General features: G+C 38.0%; 1 protein-coding gene across 3 annotated transcripts in view; it reads right to left on the reverse strand.

The window, feature by feature from the left end:
- Positions 1 to 8,768: 8,768 nt before the first annotated feature.
- Positions 8,769 to 19,512, reverse strand: part of LOC103142487 (uncharacterized) — a 41,502-nt gene continuing 30,758 nt past the window's right edge. Inside the window, exons 14-16 of one of the 3 annotated variants that reach the window (XR_476705.2) lie at positions 18,024 to 18,269; positions 11,328 to 11,427; positions 8,769 to 9,029 (exon numbers count right to left, since the gene is read on the reverse strand). Coding sequence is in view for 2 of the 3 variants with exons in the window: in XM_016674503.1 (XP_016529989.1) it covers positions 11,350 to 11,431; positions 18,024 to 18,269 (328 nt within the window). In the remaining variant the exon portion in view is untranslated. Of the gene's footprint in view, positions 9,030 to 11,327; positions 11,432 to 18,023; positions 18,270 to 19,512 lie in introns of all 3 variants that reach the window. The other 2 variants (XM_016674503.1, XM_007558578.2) reach the window with 2 other exon arrangements.

The raw sequence follows: 19,512 nt of genomic DNA on the forward strand, positions 1-19,512 counted from the left end.
AGAAACATCAAAATATTTTTGTGGAAAAACAGCAAAATAACTAAATTTAGCGTTCATGGAGGTTCAGTGGTGTTTCATGGACGAGAACAGAGCAGCAACTGCCCCCCCCCAATCCCTCCTCCGTCATTAACCTTTCCTTGAAGCTTATGCAGAGCATTGACCCCTGAGTAACAAAACCACTGGGCTTGTGATTTATTGTGCTTGTCAGCAATATTATTTATTTAGACAGGTTCTAACACCCAAACTCAATGCATCTAAATCTACATCTACAATAGAGCCAACCTCTGACAAGTGAGTGTGCGACTATGATCATAAATCATGAGAGAGCAACAGCTTGTAGATCCTGGGCTGTTCAGCTGATGTCAGACTGCATTAACTCACAAGCTGATGAGGCAAACATTAATTTGTTTTGAAGAGCAATATGCACTGGAAATACTGAGCCAGTCAACTCATATCAGTGGAACTGGCAGTTTTTACAATTAAGAGTACGGACAGCAAAGACAAAAACAAACGGATAGCAAAAACAAATACATTTGTTTTTTTAACAAAACAAATGTATTAATGTAGCTTACAGCTACTTGTGTGTTTGCTTTCTGTTGTTTTCAACAACCTCCCTTTGTCCATCATAAGATATTAAATCTTGTACGTTGGCAGCATTATTGCTCAGAAACCTGTTTAACCTTTGCCACAGGGATAAGTGCAACAAGATTCGGATGATTTAATTTTTCTAAAACTTTCCACGGCGCAGTGGATGTTATTGCAGGATGATGGATGCTCCGTCCCGTCTAGTAAAAGTGTTGCGTTTACTTTAGGCGCTTTTCCACTTGCAAGTCTCGTTACATAATGTTTTCTTCTACCCTAGTGGTGAGTATCTCCATTACAGTTCGTTCCTTATGAGTGTGCAGCGGCTGTGGTCAACGCGCAGCTTGTTCTCAGTGGCACTTAGCAATGGAGAACCTCGAGATTGTGGTTCTGATTGATTCAAGCGAACCCAGACATTTCATTTCATTTCAAAGAAATCAATTGGTGGCCCTGAAAATAATGGTAAAAACTCAATTCAGCTTTAGTTGGATTCTAGGTCTGATCTTGTTAAATAAAAACAGACTTGTTCAATTCAATCCCTGTTGCCAACTTGTTTGAAAGGTATGTTTACAGCACTCTTGCACACTTTGCATTTTTAGCTTCATTTGTCATTACAGCACTTGTAAAAAGAGAAACACCTCAATTAGGAACCGGCTCTTTGAGTCATAAAAAGTGGGCTGGCTCACACAGAATTTTCCTTTCTGTGTGAGAAAGGAGGATTTCGTAACTCATCAATATACTGTATGTCGTTTAGCAATGCACATAATATTTTGTTTTGTTTTTCTATTAGTTATTTTGCATCTATCTAAAAAGAAAAAATCCCTTGTCAGGTATTCTATGTCTAAAGCATTTCAAAGAGGAAAAAAAGAACAAAAAAGGGAAAAGCCCCAAAACCTAAATTTTAGTCTGGTTTATTTTAAAGAATGCTGTCCTACTATATAAGCAAGGTCAAAAACTAATGATCAAAATGTCTCCTTCAAACGTTTTGGTTTAGAGCAGAATTTATGAATTCCCATGGTTGTCTTTCCAATGCTTGATATTAACTCTGACTAACTACAGCTAACGTTGGATGAGTGGTTGATGCCCTCCGAGTAATTTTGGCAGGACTGCCACTCCTTGGAGAATTCACAACTGTTTCACGTTTTACCCATTTTTACATAAATGCTCTCACGAAAGTTGGCCAGAGTCCCTAAAGCCTTAGGGACTCTGGGTTACAAAACCTCTCCAGACTGATCGACGTCAATGACTTGGTTTCTCATCAGCTTTTGAACGTCTTTAGATTGAGCTCTGAAATGTTGCTTTTTTGATATGTTTTAGTCTACTATATGTTGTAAGAACAGGCCGAAGTTTGGCTTGTGAATGTACATAATACTTGATGTGCAAAGCAGTGAACCCCAACAAAAGGAAGGTTAGTTGTGGTTTGATGCCCTCAGGAACTCTTGTTTCACAAAAATGTATCAATAATGATGAGAAAATCCCAATTATCAGGATAAAGAGGCATGTAAGAGTTACGGGACAAAAAAGGTGCGAAACAAATTCTGTGTAATAAGCACCTGGTGCTATTAATCCTGTGAGGCATGACAAAGGAATCTGTAATTAATAAGGTGCAGTTGTGGTTTTTGTGCCCATTGAAGGTAGAATATAATAGCAATGAACTTTATTGTTCTGCACAGGGAACATTAAGGAGATGCTAAAATGATGATGATGGAAAGTACACTTATTGATTTCTCTGTCCGTTGTTAATCTTTTTTGATGCGGTATAATAACCAGCTGAAGCTCAAGTTAAGATAGTTAAGATTTTTGATGATAAAAACCTACTCTGCTGTGACACGCCGTTAGCCAAAAAACTCATTTCTGTTGCATCAAAACAAAAACAGAAACACTTGAGAAAATATAAACCATCCGTTTAATGCTCTCCGGCCTGAGGGAGCTGCTGTCATTCTGTTGTGCTGCACATCATTTTTATTTTTTATTTTTCTGGGTTTCAGCGTGCCAGGTGCCTGCCAGGACTGCAGACATGTCATCTCGTCCTCCAGCTCTTAACATACAAGACAAAATGTGCATTTTCAAGTCTAACTTTTCTTTTCAAAAATCAAGCAAATATTAATTATTAATGTTTTTAAGGACATTTTACAGTAACAGCAATCGTGCATTTGTAACCCAGTTCTGACCATTGGCCCAAAAAGTGTTCTTAGTCACAGAATGTCTCATTACTTGCAAAGTAAATAAAGTTTAAAAACAACAGAAGGAAAGATAAAAGCACTGAGTCTAGCGTGAGAGCAGATGACAAACACGCAGTATGAGCCACCGTGATTGATACAGGAATGGGGGAGGGAGCCAGGCCCTGACTTTTATGAACCCGACGAGCCGGTTCTGTTCTTTTCCGTTTTATTCTGTGACCTCAGTCATCTCGGTGTCGGGGCCTCTGCACTCGCCTGCCTGTCAATTAACGTAAACGCCAGCAGGAAGGGAGGGAGATGATCAATATTTCATGAGGATTGCTTCGTCACCCAGACAGACACAGACTGCAGCTGGTGACGTCGGAAAAACAAACACCAACAGACTTCAACACAGAACGTGTGTTACCAACAGGATTTCATTTAATCTGTTCCAATGAAAACAAGAAGCTTTGAACGGAGTAGTTGTAACTGGATTAGATGACAGTCGTTACTTATTTCACATGATCTGGGGGATTTACTTTGAAAGCTGCCGACTTAGTTATGAGCCAACTGCTGTTACTGTACAGGACTGAATTTGACTCTAATTATCATTTAAATTAACATTTACCTTTGGAAGTGACCATTAGAACCATGAGCAGTCTAGTGAGAGTTCAGCACATCACAAACAGTACAACACATGGTTTGCTCGTACATCAGGTGTGAATGTGAGGTGAGGACTCGACGTTTCTGAACGGTGCGGACTTTGGTGCGGGTCAGGTAGCGAGAACAGGCCAACGCGGCCTCAGTGCATCACCTGCTGGGAAAACAAAAGATAAAAGTACTTTGGAAAACTGGCATAAACTGGTTTTGTCCTCACATCACTCTAGGAGCACAGGAAGGACATCCGCCTATCTATTTTAGTAATTAGTTTTCCAGTTGGGCTGGGCAGGTCAAGCAGAGTGGAACAAAATGCATCACCTTCAAGCTGGTAAAAAAAAAACTAAACAAAAAAAAAAACCCTGTACAGCTGGTGATCAAATATTTTTTTCCAGAATCAGTATTAATTATTGAATAATTATGTTCAGCCTTAATTGTAAGCGATTCGCTTCATGCAAACCTACAACAAAAACCTTGCATCCTGATGCATCCTTTACGTTTCCTGACGTCCATCCATCTTCATAACAGTTGAAAACTGCAGTAATTTTCTGATAACAATCCTCCACTTATGAAGCCGTCACTCACACCTTCAGGTGCCTGATCCCAATATACTACCTCCTTGAAAATGTAATACTTTTCCTGCATGCACACCAAATTAATTCAAAATTCAATTCCAATGTTAAAACTTTTTAGTATGAGTAACCAGAATCTCACATATTTGCCTCTCTACATTGCAAATTCTCCTATCCACAGCCTTCTTCAAGTGAACCCACAAATGTTCTTTGATTTAGTTCTGGACTATAGCAACTTTATTTTTCAGTTATTATTTTGTTAAATTGGAGCTTTTTTTTTTTTTCCTTCATATTTAGCATTCTAACAGACACCTGGACCTCAGGAAGGGTAGTCACGGTCACAACAACGGCTACAGGGGATCTTAAACAAAACTGATATTATGGGATCAAAACATCAGGTGCACCGATCCCTTAAGAGTTGATTTCATCTAACCTCAGGGGCGTCAAACTCCAGTCCTCAAGGGCCAACTGTCCTGCAGATTTTGTATGTGCCACAGGTACAAAACACTGGAATGAAATGGCTTAATTGCCTCCTTCTTGTGTAGACAATTTCTACAGAGGTTTGCTAATGACCTAATTATTCTACTCAAGTGTGGTGCAGCAGAGTTGCATCTAAAAGTTGCAGGGAGGTGGCCATCCAGGACCAGAGTTTGACACCTTGAACAGTCTAGTTCCCTTTGAGTAAACCCAAATCCTGAAGATGCAACCACCATGTTTCTGTGTTAAACATATCTTTCACAATTGAGGCCATAAAAACATCAAGTGTGGTTTCATCAAAGCAAAAAGAAAAACAAAACAAAACAAAACAAAAAAAAAAAGGACATTGACATGGTTTTGGTAAATTTTAACCAGGCCTGGATGTATTCTTTGACAGAAAAGGCTTTTGTCTCACACCACTTATCACATATAGAAATCCTTGCAGATTTCAATTTATTGATTTATTTTTTGTGAATTTTGAAAAAATATAAATTTTTAGTGAAGTCCCTTTATTTTCTACTGACTGTCTTCATTGTTTCAGTGCTGTACAGTTTGCGGTACCTTCTCATGACATAGCTTAACATTTTCCTGCTTCAACTTTTCTGCAGACTATAACTAAAGAAAGCAGAGTAAAAACCCTCAGGTTAGATGAATTTTATATACAGTTAAGTAGATTTTCAGCGCTGAAACTGAACAAAAAGCTACAGCAGCTTTTTAAATGCATGTTTTAGATCTTTCACAGATTTGTGTTTCTGTTGAATTGTACAGGATTAAAGGCAAGTATAATCAAAAATCTGAGATTTTAACAAGGGTGTGCACGCTTGTGAGCTCCACAGTGTTAGTATTAACACATATATTATTTTTGACTTGTAAAGATTGTCCAAGGTTGATCGAGTCAAGAGAATGGAGACCGACTGCACTCCACCCGAGACAACATGTAAACTCTGAGTTAAACAGCAACCAGGAGTCAGTACACAAATACACACACACACACACACTACCTAGTACTACCTTGACCTCACATTCCTCGTTCCTGTCAAAGGCAAACAAACCTGTGTTTTCTGGAGTGGTACCAGATTAGATTGTTTGATCAATCTCTGTTTCTTTGTATGAATGCCTTTGCCAGTGTGAGAATGATTGGAACGCATTCTGGGAACATTCCGCTGACAATTTGTCACTGGAACATTTAATGTTCCTAGAAGGAAGGAAGAAAATAGAAGAGTTGACAGGCTGCAGCATTGTGCAAATGTGTGTGAACTCTCAAATGTGTTCCCAGAGGTGGGTGCTATTGGATACGTGTGCAGACAAGTTATCAATCATTCTTTACAAGCATTCGAGATGGGTAACAATATTCCAACATTTTCTCACGCGGTGCAGCATTTGTACAGCATTCAATCATTCTTTCTGTCGGATGGTTATTTCGTTGTTTCTCTGCAGTTGCTACAGTCGTACTTATCCATCTAAAAGTAAAGGCTCACTTTAAACAATTGACTTGACCTTAGCTCACTCAACAAGGGTGAGTCTCTCCACTCATAGGAAGATGTACAAAAAAACTTTAAAATTAGTAATAATGTTAGCTGTTGTGTTGGTTTTTAATATTTGTTCTTAATGGACTCAAACAGCTTTGCTCTCTGTGTGCGAAGCTCACTGCCTGGTTGAAGCTTTAGACATACACGATTTATACTTTTTATTTTAAATAAAGTTGTCTAGCGAAGTCTTCTGCATTCTGTTTTATGTGATTGGCTGCTGTCACAATTTTTATTTCAACTTCTGGGATTAATGAAGTACACCAATACACAGTACCGTAAAGGTATTATGTGACTTTTTTTTCTCCTAAAACCAAGTTGAGTTTTTAGAATACTCCAGTAAACTTCTAATACATTAATAATTATGATAAAGAGAGAGAAAGGTATTTAGGGTGATTGAGCAGCTTTAGCAACTGAATGGGTGATGCCAATTAGAGCAACAGAAGGGCAGCACATCTGGCCAGAAATGCTGAGTGTATGAGAAAGAGGCACCGCACATGGCAGGATATCCAAACCTTATCGTTATCCCAACCAACAGATGAATAGAGGGAAACAGATGTAGACTTTCCCCCCATCCTGTCCGCCACTTCCTACTACAATACACCTACAGCGTGTGTGCATATGCGGAAAGATAGCCGTTCTCTCTTTGCTTTCACTATCACAGCCGAAAATGGTGCTTTGGCCATCCATAAAACATGAACCAAAATGTCTTTCCCCTTCATAGAGTTCATCTGCTTCTGTTTGGGATGAAAGAATGCGACTGTAGATTCGCTCAACAACAAGGCAGATGATGGGAACGGGTGGAAATCATTAACCTGCAGTTTCTGTCCGACTGTTGATTTCAAACTTTCACTGAATTTCTTTTTCATGTCTGTTGCGGTTCAACAAAACTGCATGCCTAGTTTAAACAAGACATACATGAGCTTTTGTAATATCTACATTCTGTAACGTTTAGCAATTAGGAAGCAGCTCAGGGGCATTTCAGTGAGTCAAATACAAAAATTTAACTCTTACTGAACTATTGTAGTTGTCCATGGGACATTTAAAAGGTGTCAACCTGACCATCCCATTCAGCTGATGAAGTTTTTGTTTTTTTTTGCTACTGAAGTTTTCTTAATGTGTGTCTTTTATTTGCACCTGAAAATTGTAGTTTCCTGGGTCACCCTTTGGGTATAAGATTTATTTTCTTTTAATAAACTGATCAATCACAGTCCAAATGTAAAAACTAAAATAAGTATTTCCTGTCGAAAGGTTTTGCTCCCATTTCTGAAAACATTTTCTGAATTATTGAAACCACAAGCAAAACAAATCCAACAGCTTTTCCTCCCCTGTGGACGCAGTAATAACACGTTACCAGCCCTAAATCCTTCATCTCTCTGCTCATCCCAAACAGCAATTTTCAGGCCTTTCTTCATGTGAAACTTCACAGAGGCCTGACATTTCTCCCTACAACAAAGCTCCCTGCAAAACAATGTAAAACGGTAAGAATGCAGCCATGGTAATTATGTTTTGTTTTTAAAATAAGCGAGTGTGCTGGATGTGTTTGTTTTGATTTTGGCATTTTAGAGGACTACCGGAAAACGTGAGCAAAGCCGAGCATTAATGTTCGCCTGAAGTCTTAACTGCTTTGCTGTGTGCAAAAGTTGACATTAAAAATAGATTCTCTTTCCCGGAAATTCAGGTACAAAATCCCCACTCATGAATTTGCATGTCTGAGTAGAAGTTTAATGTTTCTCCCAGACTGAACCCTGATTACACAACGGCATACTGAAACTTTGCAGCCAAGGTGAGTGCAGGTATGCAGCCTCCGCATCGTCGCCCCCCGCCTTTGATCCCAAACTACAGGGTCAAGCCATTACCAGGTCAGAGAACATTCCACAACTTTTAATAGGTCACTGCCGAGATGTTTTACATTGCAAACGCCAGAATAGTATAACTATTTTGGAGAAAAAAAAACAAAAAAAAAAAAACAAGCAACATTATTATTATTATATTGACATTTTCTCAGATAACCAAAGCCTTTGACAGTACACAAAGGAATAAAACACAAACAGTGAGGACAGATTTTTTTTTTTCCCCCCCCAAACAAAAGTCAACACTAATATATCTAGAAAGAATTCACAGCGGTTCAGTTTTTCCACTTTTTGTTGCATCACATTCTTTGTTCCTTCCTCAAAATTCTACACACAAATACCACATTGTGATACTGAATAAAAAAAGTTGTGGAGTGTTTTTGCAAATTCATCAGAAACAGAAAACCAAGAAATCATAGAAATCATATTTACATAAGTATTCACAAGCTTTTGCAATCAAGTTAAAAATAGAGGCATTCCTACAAGTTAAATGAAGCCCACCTGTGGTAAATTCTGTTGACTGGATTTGATTTGATTTGAAAAGGCACAGATCTGTCCTGATAAAGTCTCTATTATTCTTGTGTAGGTTAAAACTTCGAACCTTGGATTTCAGCCCAACTAGAGAATGATTCCTTGCTTCACTATCTTGTTACTTTTGAGCTCTGCTTGCGACAAGAGTCTGTCAGACGTACAAGACGCTCCAAGACAAGAAAAGCATTTGAAGACATCATAGCTCCCAGATACAATTTTACCAGCATTTTAAAATTAAAACGTGCGTGACAGACTGTGACATCTGTCAACATACCGTAGCAGCGGAGGATTAAATTTCATTTCCATCGTGAGTGAAGATAATTGCACTGTACGAAAAAGCAGCACCATCACACACTTACTTAAGACCAACCTACGGAAAAAAAAAAGGACCAATCAAACAATTAAAAATATGCATTTTTATTAAACCTTTTTGAGGCAATTAAAAAGAAAGTGTGTGAAGTATTGGAAAAGACAAACATGAAACAATAAATTGTTATGAAAGCAACAAATTCCTGGAGAAGACAGTTTTAAACAACCAGCAGATTTGCAGCTCAACAGTTTGATAAATCCTGGTTGGTACTTTCATGTTCTGCTGTTCTTAGCTTTTAAATCAGCTTTGATTCTCTGGCATTCGTGAAGGGCAAACCGGTCTGATGTCTGGATGATAATTCTCTGGAAAAAGAATCAGAACAGAGAATCAGTTTAGCATATTTCCCACACGGTGATTGGTACGTTAAAGAAACTTTGAGAAATGTCGTGCAAAAATTGTATTTACAACATCGGGGCCCACTGCTACCTTCTCTGGACCAATGGTGAGAGATAATTACTTTTGGAAATGAAACTCTTGACGCTCAACACTTTTAGTCTGACATGGAGCTAAGTTGCTTTCTAAGGAAAACCAGGTTTCTTTATGGATTCCTGATTCCAGTTGGGACAGAATTATTACAGTAAACCATCACGGGAAAAATACTTACCGAAGCACTATGTTAATGAAAACTGCACCAAGACCCATAATCTCACTCAGCCTTTGGCAATTTGCTCATCACTCAAACCACTCAAGTCCAAACAAACCACAAAGATTAATGTTTACCCCACAGCAGACATATTCCAGATCTGAATATCATTAAAACGTTATTTCAGTAGATCAGTAATTTTTTAAAATTATATACTTGTATGCAACATTCAGCACACAGAGTAATATATTTTACTTCTTCAATTTGATAATCATTTCTTATTGCAAATGTAATTACCATTTTACATTTTCTACCATCTATCGCCATCTTGAATTTTTGAGTTCTCCTTTTAGGTGCCAGTGTAACATCTTCCACACATAGTATGACAACTTTGAGCTTCCTGTACAGAAAACTAACATATATAAATATTTTTTTATGTACACCTTGATGTTCGATTTTACTTAAAATCAGAAGCAGTGGAATGGGGCCCTCACGCTATGGGCTGAGAAATGCTCAGATTAAACCATCAGTGTGTTTTGAGAATGAAGTTGTGGTGAAAGCATTTACTGTTTAAATGCGGGAAATGTTTTTCAGTCTGCATCTTTGAGCCAGTTCTTTCAGGCTCATTTGTTACAGAGCATAAAGAGTAATTAGTATGAGCAGGTTAGCCATGGTGGCTTTAGTCTACATGTGGTAACAGGCAGAACAAATCTGACACAAAACAGCCATTTAGTATGACCAGCAGTGTGGTTTTAACTAAAGACGGACTCTATAGATTCATTCAGCGTCACAGCAAAGGGGTCCCCGACACTGGCGCCGCATTATAACTCATATAAGCAAGTCTTTGCAGACTTATATGCCCCATTCTAAGCACCAATGAACTGGGCCTATTCATTTTACCTGACATGAGTACAAAATGAAAGAAAGAAAAGAGAGTACTGTCAGTGCATACAAATACAACAGCAGCATAGAACATGGCGGTCTCAAAGCTCCAAGCTTTTCAAGACTCAAAGTTGTGTGACTACATTTGTCCTCACAGTCGTATTTGATCAATAAAAACATTATCGAAAAGTGGACCTCTTGAGTCTGTTGAGATGTTTGTGACCGCTCCAAGTGACCAACTTCAGTCATCCGTTTTAGACGACACATCCTCTGCACTCAAGTTAAAAACAGTAGGAGTAAATGGACTGAGTTTGTTTAGTCCTTGTCATTGGACATACTGACCAATGAAAGCACTCCTCACACTGAGGAACAGTCACGCCACGTACATCTTTAAGAGACAATACAAAAATTTCAGGAAAACACAAATGTTTGACAAAAAGAAGCAGGATTCCTCAAAATGTAAAGCTTTAATTAATATTTCCTGGAACAGCCGGTCCCAAATTTAGAAAATTAATAAAACGTTTTGATTTCAAAGCTGATAGAAATCTTATATCACATCGCACCAACAGCTACACACATTTAAAACACCCTTACGTTCTCCCTTTTCCTCTATTCTGACGCTCATTTTGAATTTCCACAAATCCTTCAGACCCCTTCTAGAAGCTGAAAACGCATGATTAATTGAGCTAACAAGCAACTGAATAGGTGTAACTAATAAAGTAGCCTACGAGTTCTAAACGCAAATCTGCATCACTAGATTAACGTTATGAATTATAGAGCGAGTTGACAATACCTCCAGTTCAGTACAGAGCATTCGTAAACATCATTGGCCTGTGCCGACACCAGCTACCCGTTTTAGCTGCATTTGATATATTAACTGTGCCTACTGAACAGTGTTATCCAACATAAACGGTAATTTATTTTAAAATATAAAATGACAAAACTATTTTACTGCCAAACAAGTTCCACCAAACAGACCAGACTGTATAGGTCTGAAGACAATAAGCTAAGGTTGGGGCGAAGCTCAAACAAACGTGGTGGGAGGAAGGAAAAGCGAGACAAAGAACACCGCCCACCTCCAACGATGGTTTGACTTAAAAATACCGTTTGGTGATAAAACCAGCCAATAACTTACTGTTGTGTCTTTTGATGTCTGGTCAGTGCTTCCTTTCTTTGAATGGCTGATTATTTTTTACCAACAAATGTCTTTTTGACAACTTGGTGACAGGCTCCATCTTTCTAAAACAGAGACAATAGACTTAGTCATACATCACCAACCTTTACAGCACCATCTCCCCCCCATCCTGTCCTCAGCAGGTGTTCGCAGAACAGTATCAGATACAATCTAACATATGGGTACAGGAAGTAGTGGGAAGTTACTAAAGAACTCTAGCATGACTGCTTATTTAAAACACGAGGAGCATAAGATCAGGGTGAGCATTCAGGGCTTCTCAAACACAATGTTTTCCTTTCTCGCCGTTCAGAGGATGTGAAACTAGGACCAACAGGATGCAAGAAACCGCTTTCAGTCCATGAACATGAAGTACGCTCTGCAAATGAAAATTTCTGCTGGAAGGTCACAAACATCCCAGGAGTTTCAGACTTGTTCAAGTTTTCAACATTCAATAAACTCCAACTTGAGAAAATTAATTTATATTTTACGATGGTTATTTTGTACACAATGCATTTGTTATTTGTCATATACAAGAGACAACCTTTCTTTTAAGATTATTGGGTTTTGTGATTTCAAATGAAAGTTGATCTTTGTTTCCATGTACTGTGAAATGTAATTTCTATTTCATCCATAAAAATAATAAAAAAAGACAAAACACTTTTGCAACAATATATTTTTTTTACCTGAAGACAGAAAATGGTCAAACATTCATGAATGATTTCATATTTTAGTAAATTGAATTGATGTACATTTATAAGCATCAAATGTAGTAAAACAAAATCTAAAAGATAACAGATTAATAAAATTGTTTCTAAAACAAATGCATTCTAGAGAAAAGACTAAATAAACCTAAATTAAAATTTGCTGTTTAAGTTAAATTACATTTAAAACTGAGCCAGGTCTCAGCAAGTCACACATCCATGCAGGTGTAGAAAACGGCTTAAAAAGGGTCAAAAGTGTTGAGGGAAGAAAAAAAGATGACAAGAAATACGACCATGTAAAAAATAAATACCTCTACACTCCCTGGTCACCAGAGGACTTACAGTGTCTATTGTCCTTTTTTCGCCAGGCTCCATTTCCTTTTATATTTCTAACCTCCAAGGTGTTAGCATTACAGTCATTAACTGTGACCTTTTCCATTCACTGCACAGAGTTTCATTCAAACAAAACCTTTTCAGGAAGATTGAGGATGGGCAATGTCTTATGACACGTTTCTAGGCAACGTCTCACAAGCAATGCTTTTTCTATTTTTCAATAAGGAATGACACATAGCTTGTCACCTTGGGAGAAAAAAAGGTAACTGTTGCTCAAAGTAATTTATGGCCAACAAATCCAATCTAACTTCTGTGTACAGCTAGCATGAGGGGGACCCTTTTCTATTTAGCCTCCACAAGACATCTTGGCCGTTCTTCATTCAGGGATTTATTACTATTCACCAATTTACTGCAATATTTTATGCTAGCTTTAATAGGCCTTTTTCATAACCGGAAGTAACGTCTCCTGATGTGGGGCACTTCCCGTTTTTGCAAATCTATTAAAGAAAAAGAGGAAAATAAGGAAAAATGTCTCCTTTTTTCAAAATCTTTGCTTAATTTGACATCCTTTTCATTTGCTGATGCGAAGGAAGTCGCTGTCGTGAATTCGCAAACCAATAAACTTGAAAAAGGACAAATTCTTGGACTTGAAGGTCTTTTGTTACCTTGATACTCACAGCTATCAGGGTAAGAAAAGACGTAGCTTAGCCTGTCGACCGCTAGGTACAAGATGAGTAAATACAACCATCATAATTAAAGTAGTCTAATTTAGTATGTTAAGTTATTTGGAATATTTGAGGGAGACATGGCATAAACTTTTAAGTTATATTAGCATCGCGGTATGTGATTACCATTGCAATTTGTGAAAGAAAACATGCTAGTTATGAGATGCTAGATGATGCTCGATACTTGATGCAAAAGCAACAAAAGTTCAACACATTAGTACTGAGAAAAACAGCTGTGCGCGAATGGATGCCCAAATGTGGAAATTATATCAGATTTAATCTTTTTAATATTCCGAATAACATTTAATTTGAGCAAAACCTTTTTGCCAAACAGAATCTTAAGGAAATTTAGTAAAACAAGTTTTGCATTTCTTCTTCACGGAGCTAGCTCTGTTGGTTCTGCCAGGCTCTGACTGTTTGTGAGCCTGAAATGCTGGAGGCAGAGTCTTTGATCAAACAAACGCCGAGGTGTGGGATATCAATGGGACTCTTTCTTTCTCCCCCTTTTCACTCGAGTGTGACCCGCAGAGTCTTGGCATTCACATTGTTAAAAGTTAGTACTGCTGAAGCCAGCTGAAATGCACACCAAACAACAGCCGGGAATTGCTGGGAATCAGGAATGATGTCATAAATAAAAGACTAGAATGGTGCAGGGTTTCAAGGGAATAGCAATCTGCAGACAGTGCGCAGGGTGCCGGGGCATTTGGCTAAAAGGTTAAATCAGCAAAAAGTGGATCCATTATGACATCATAACAATATTAGCAATTAAAGTGATCATATTTCAAACCAGCTTAGTGTGCCATCATGGAGTTTAATTGTGTTTGTCGAAAGACCGACCAGAAAACTAAGATTGATACCTCAAGCTTTTAGATGGAAGAATGGGAGAGTGATGTCCCTTCCATTAAATCTGCCCTTGAAGAGAAAAACGGGGCAATAATTTTGAGCACATTTAAAAAAGAAAAAGCAGAACTGATGATCTACGACACCACTTTATACTGCACTTCAAACTAGAATACTCTGTCATGTGGATGGATTTTTTTCTCAAGACTACAGTGGCGAAAGCAACAAATAGCTTTTTAAGGGAGGCACTCATGTTTATTAAACATACATGCTGACCGGCGACAGAAATTTGACCATTTTTAATTTCCTGCGGAAAATCCCTGGACAGGCATTCTAATAGAAACCCCCACTGACAGCAAATACCAAACTCGTCAGCTGTGACTCTGAATCTGTAAACTTAACTAAAACATTGTGCGATTCATTCTGACTCTACCTTAAATAACAGGACACAGTGATTAAAGCGACACTTGACTGGCTTGGATTTGTGCGGATGGGTCCCTTTTGTGTGTCTTTGCACCAAACACTTCCACTGTTTTCACTGCCGCTCTGCTTCTTTGCATAGAATTTGTTCTGTCTGTGTTTGATCACTCATCCACCCTGTAACCTCTCAACACTGTTACATAACACCACAACACACAAACAAGGACATGAATGGGCTGGATATACGTTTCTCAAGAACCACATAGTTAGCAATAGAAAGAAATAGTGGGGTTCTTTTTAAGCTGTTCTCCGCTGCTAGAAGGATAAACAACACAAAAGCAAATTACTAAGTGTGCCATAAAACATGTGAACACAACCAGATTCCCCAGGTGGGAGGAGAAGAGAAGTGAGTACGACAGTGGCTCCCACACTGCTCAGCATACGACCCACAACACTGAAGGATCAGATGACAAGCCTCAGCCGACAAACGCACGACGAGCTCGATGCTCTTTTTTTTTTTTTTTTTTCTCCAGCTAGTCCCCTTCTGGCAGAGAGCAGAGTCACGTGCGCGCTGCCGCTATTTTGTGGGGAACATTCTGCCTAATTAGGTTAAGCTTCTGCATTTTAATTGCTGTCCTCATAAACAGCGGTTATGACTTTAACCCCCTCGCTGTATACAGATTTAGTTGCAGCTTTTCAACCCTGTATTTAACCTTTGTTGGAATTAATAAAACACCAGCATCTCTTAGTTAAATAATTACTACATCCTAAATAATGATTTGTATTGTGTTTGTAAAATGAAAGAATAAGAAAAAAAAAAAATCCTATATGTTTTGGAATGTCATCCGAGGTGTGCCTTCATTTTAATTTATATACACACACGCAGCTTCCATAAAAATAAAAAAAATGAAAAAAAACCCAGTGCATTTAAAAATTCATTCTGAAACTACAACATAGAAAACATAAACATTATGTATTCAACATAAAACTAACCTGATGCAACGTGAATATGTGTTTAAACATGGAACAGCCTGTTCAAATATGACTGCCAAATAACTGGTTGAGCTAGTCACCTGGCACGTTTGTCAGTTTCGTTAATTTATGAGTTGCTTACGTTGAAAAACATGCCATCCCGCTTGCTGTTCTACTAAATACTTTCCTGAAAGAGGACAGACGGATGAGCATTTAACGTTGTCAAAACTGACAGCGAAACACGAACAATAAAACTAGTGATCGGTTGTGCAAGTTTAGGCACTCATCCCAATCCGTTTCCACTGTATCCAACAGAATACAGATTACTTAGGTAGAAAAGTACGCCAGAAAACGGTGATGCGAGAGGCAGTATTATAGCTGAACCTTCAGGGAAGACCTCTGTGGAAAAGAACCAAGAAGAAGGGATGGGTGGAAATTTCTCAGCATTACTTTTCAGAAAACCCAGAAGAAACTATAAATTATGTTTAACTTTAAAAGTTTTTACAGCTCCCAGCTTGTCTACAGAGAGAAAGGATTTCAATTCTACTGCTAATGTAGCGTTTTAGGAGCTTCAAGAGTTGGTTGAAATTATTTACTGCTGTTATGTTCTAAAACACAAATGAAACCAAAAGACATCCATAAAGGAACATAAATTATTTAGAGATTTTAAACAAATCGCTGCTATGTTTGTATGTCCTGCTGGGACACATCTTTTAGGCTTAATTTCATGAACGTCTGTTATAACGGATCTTTGCTGCATGTTTCTCAGCTTGGTATTGTTGTGGACGGTCAGTCAAAATAATGTTTATTAATTGAAATTGTGGCACCACAATGCATTTGAAGCAATAAGCAGATTTTAAATTATTACTCCAAGTGCATCGACTTCCTGGAAAATTCTTGAACAGGACAAAATGTTCAGAAGGTGTGTAGCTCACCAGGCAGGAAATTACAAGTTTATTTTTGTGCTGCGGCGTTCCCGCCCTGCTTAGATGCATGAGTGGAAAACTCAACAGGAGGCGTTTCACTTTCCTGAATTTGTGAGTCCGTCAGTCACACAAATTCATTTCATATTTGAAAACATATTTGCTTCCAGCTGTCACGTCGCTGGTCCGTGGCAGCACATATCATAAGAAAACCGTGGTTACTAATAGATTTATTGTATTTGCACAATTTATTTATGGACTTATTCAGTAAATAAAATTTTTTTGACGTGCTTTCTGAAAAAAAAAAGTCGATTAATTAAAATGACACCTTTTCTAGACAAAACAAAATAAGATTTGACTATAATAATGCAAATTCAGAACTAATCTTATTTTTAAATAGCTTTCATTATATAAACAAAACCCTTCAAGTTGCACCCTTACCTTTTTGTTGTTCTCAATTGATGACTTAATCTAGAGATGATTGATCTGATCGATTGACCAACGATTAATTGATTAGTGGCCATTTTCCTAAAAATTTGAGTTTTCTCTTGTATCAAGAGGGTCGTCCTCTAAGATGGTCGGCTTTTTCTGTTATAATACGCTAAATAAAAAAAACAAAAAAACGATCACATCGATATATTTTGACGGGTTTTTTGCGTCAGCTGACTGAATATATAAAAACTTGTTTTGCCCACACATTATTCAGACATATTTATGAAATACAACAAAAGAGGAACCCCTTTAGGTTGTTAAATAAAAAAGGGTAAAAATAACAAAATATGTGATACACATAACACTTAACCTAGTTTACAACAAATAATTTATAGTGGTGACAGCCCTCTAATTGCCTCCCCTGAAGTCTAACAGTTTTAAAGGAAGTTGAGAGGAGGAAAACTGATTTTTGATGTGGGGGATTACAGTCTGAAAAACAAGCCCACTTCCTATAACCAAAGCCTTAAACAGGACTGACTGAATATTACGAGCTGCTCATTTGATTGTGTGAAACCTGATAAACTCTGATGTGGCTGCCTCTGCTTACCATACAGACTTTAACTCTGACCACAGCTTTCTATTACATCCGTCATCTCTCAATAAAATAAAATAAAAAGCTTAACTCTGCAAGTTTGAGCTCTTTAATGACCATTTGGGGTTGGTTTGGAAAATCATGACTATTAGAATTAAGCTAAGCAGTGCTGGCATTTTTAACATGTCCTAAAACGTTGCTCTTTTGGTACACATATCTTTCTAAAGAAATTGTCGATGAGGGTAAAAGCGAGTTTCCACACTCATTCTTATAGAGGTCAGGCTACAGTCTGTGGTGTATGGTTTCATATAAACCTTTGTTAAAGTCAAGTCAGCATGTTGTAGTATACTGTGCATTCAACTAAATGTCTTCACTGGATAAATAACTTACTCCGCAAAGGAGTAAGAGTTGGCTGCAGGGTCATGTCCAGCAGAGAGAAACTTTTTCTTAGAGTTCTTGATGTTCATTGTATAGAAGAATACACAGAGCTAAGTTTAGGATTAAGGGGATTTATTTTGTTTGTTGTTGGGAATCTACAACACAAGTGGCTGCAACTTTTCTTCAAACTCTTTGGATTATTTTTATGCTTGAAGTAAAACTGAAAGAATTGAAAAATCCTATAGCAGAAAGACATCATGCCTCCTTTGTTTTCCATGAGTGTAGAACAGCTTTCGATATTTAAAGCTACTTGGAAAGCAAAAGTAACTTGTTAATCTTACCTGATGAGAGCTGCGTTGAATGTTTCATGGGGTTCTCCACTTTGAGAAGCACTGGTGGGTTGAGGACTCGAGGGAGTGGTGGAGGAGAGAATCGCACTGGAGTTAGGATTCTGGTCCACTGAGCTCCTCTCATTTCGAGGAAGACGATGAGATTTCGCTCTGGCATGATTACGGATGCGGTTGCTACGACGATGAGCCACTTTGCCAACAGACCCTGCACCAGATCTCTCAAAGGTTTGCTGATATCTTCAAACAGAAGAACAAAGAGTAGGTTTACATGAGCTCCCAAATGTTTGTTCACCAACTGAAATTTAGATTAATACATACGATAATTATTTTTGCTTTAAAAATCCCCATGAAAAAAAAAAGAAAAAAGAAAAGGTTCCTCTAAGAATGACAAATTTCAAGCTCACTGCAAGACACCAGGGAGGAAAACTGGATGGCATATTCTTCAACTCCATGACGGCAAAAACACGTGAAATTGTCAGACTTTCCTTTGTGTCACTGAAAAGTTACAGTCAAAGCATCAGAAAGCCCCACAAGTCACATAAATTATTGGAATGCAGCACATGAATGCATAGATCCTGAAATTCAAGGATTTTTGGTTTTAAAAACGTTTGGAAAAAACTATTGTCTTAATCTTTTGGGTGTTGCGTTGAGGTAAAATGTCCCAATATTGTTGGGCTTTTTTCTTTTAATTATTGTGAGACTGTACGAGCTGCTGTCAGTTAACTGTTAAAACAACCCGTTTGTGGTTTGCTTGCATTAAATGTAATCGTACTGTAGATTATTTTTACTTTCTAAATAATTTCTCAACTTGAGTCGAGTTATTTTTATGTACTGGAAAGAACCATCAGTCAAGTTAAAATATTACACCACCCCACACAAAGAAAGCTATGGCAAAATGGTGGTGGACAAATTCATTAAATGCCGTTTTACTACAATTATAAGTACGCAGTCAAACATCTGTCATGTTTTCTGAACCCTCATATGTTTTTTTTTAAGTTCCTGGCACACTTTTTAACATTGAAGCAAGTTGACGATTGTCCTGTTGCCTCCTCTTGTCTACAGCTAATTTGCCACACAATAACAATAATCCCTTTTGTGACCCCCGATGACCCACCGCATGCTTCAAATAACCTGATCCACTCGACACAAAGAGCAAAGCTGCGAGGAATTACAAGCATTCTTGAAGCATGGGTGCAACTTTGTGCATACATTCACACAGGGGAGGATGCACAGATAAATACAAACACACAAACCACTCAAAAGGTACCGAATGTTTCTGCTGTCTGCCATGTGCTGACAGGGCAAAAGGAGCAGCATTACAATGAGAAGATTAGAGGACTATTGAGAAATTCTGAATGTGGCTGGAAAACTGACCCGCTTTATCAACAACAAAAAAAAAACAGGAAGACTTTGTGGAATAGCAGAAATTTTTAACATTACTGAAACAGCTTCCATGGCTCCAGGAAGATCATATAAATGA

This window comes from Poecilia formosa, unplaced genomic scaffold, assembly GCF_000485575.1.
Source record: "Poecilia formosa unplaced genomic scaffold, Poecilia_formosa-5.1.2 Scaffold97, whole genome shotgun sequence".
Classification (NCBI taxonomy): domain Eukaryota; kingdom Metazoa; phylum Chordata; class Actinopteri; order Cyprinodontiformes; family Poeciliidae; genus Poecilia; species Poecilia formosa.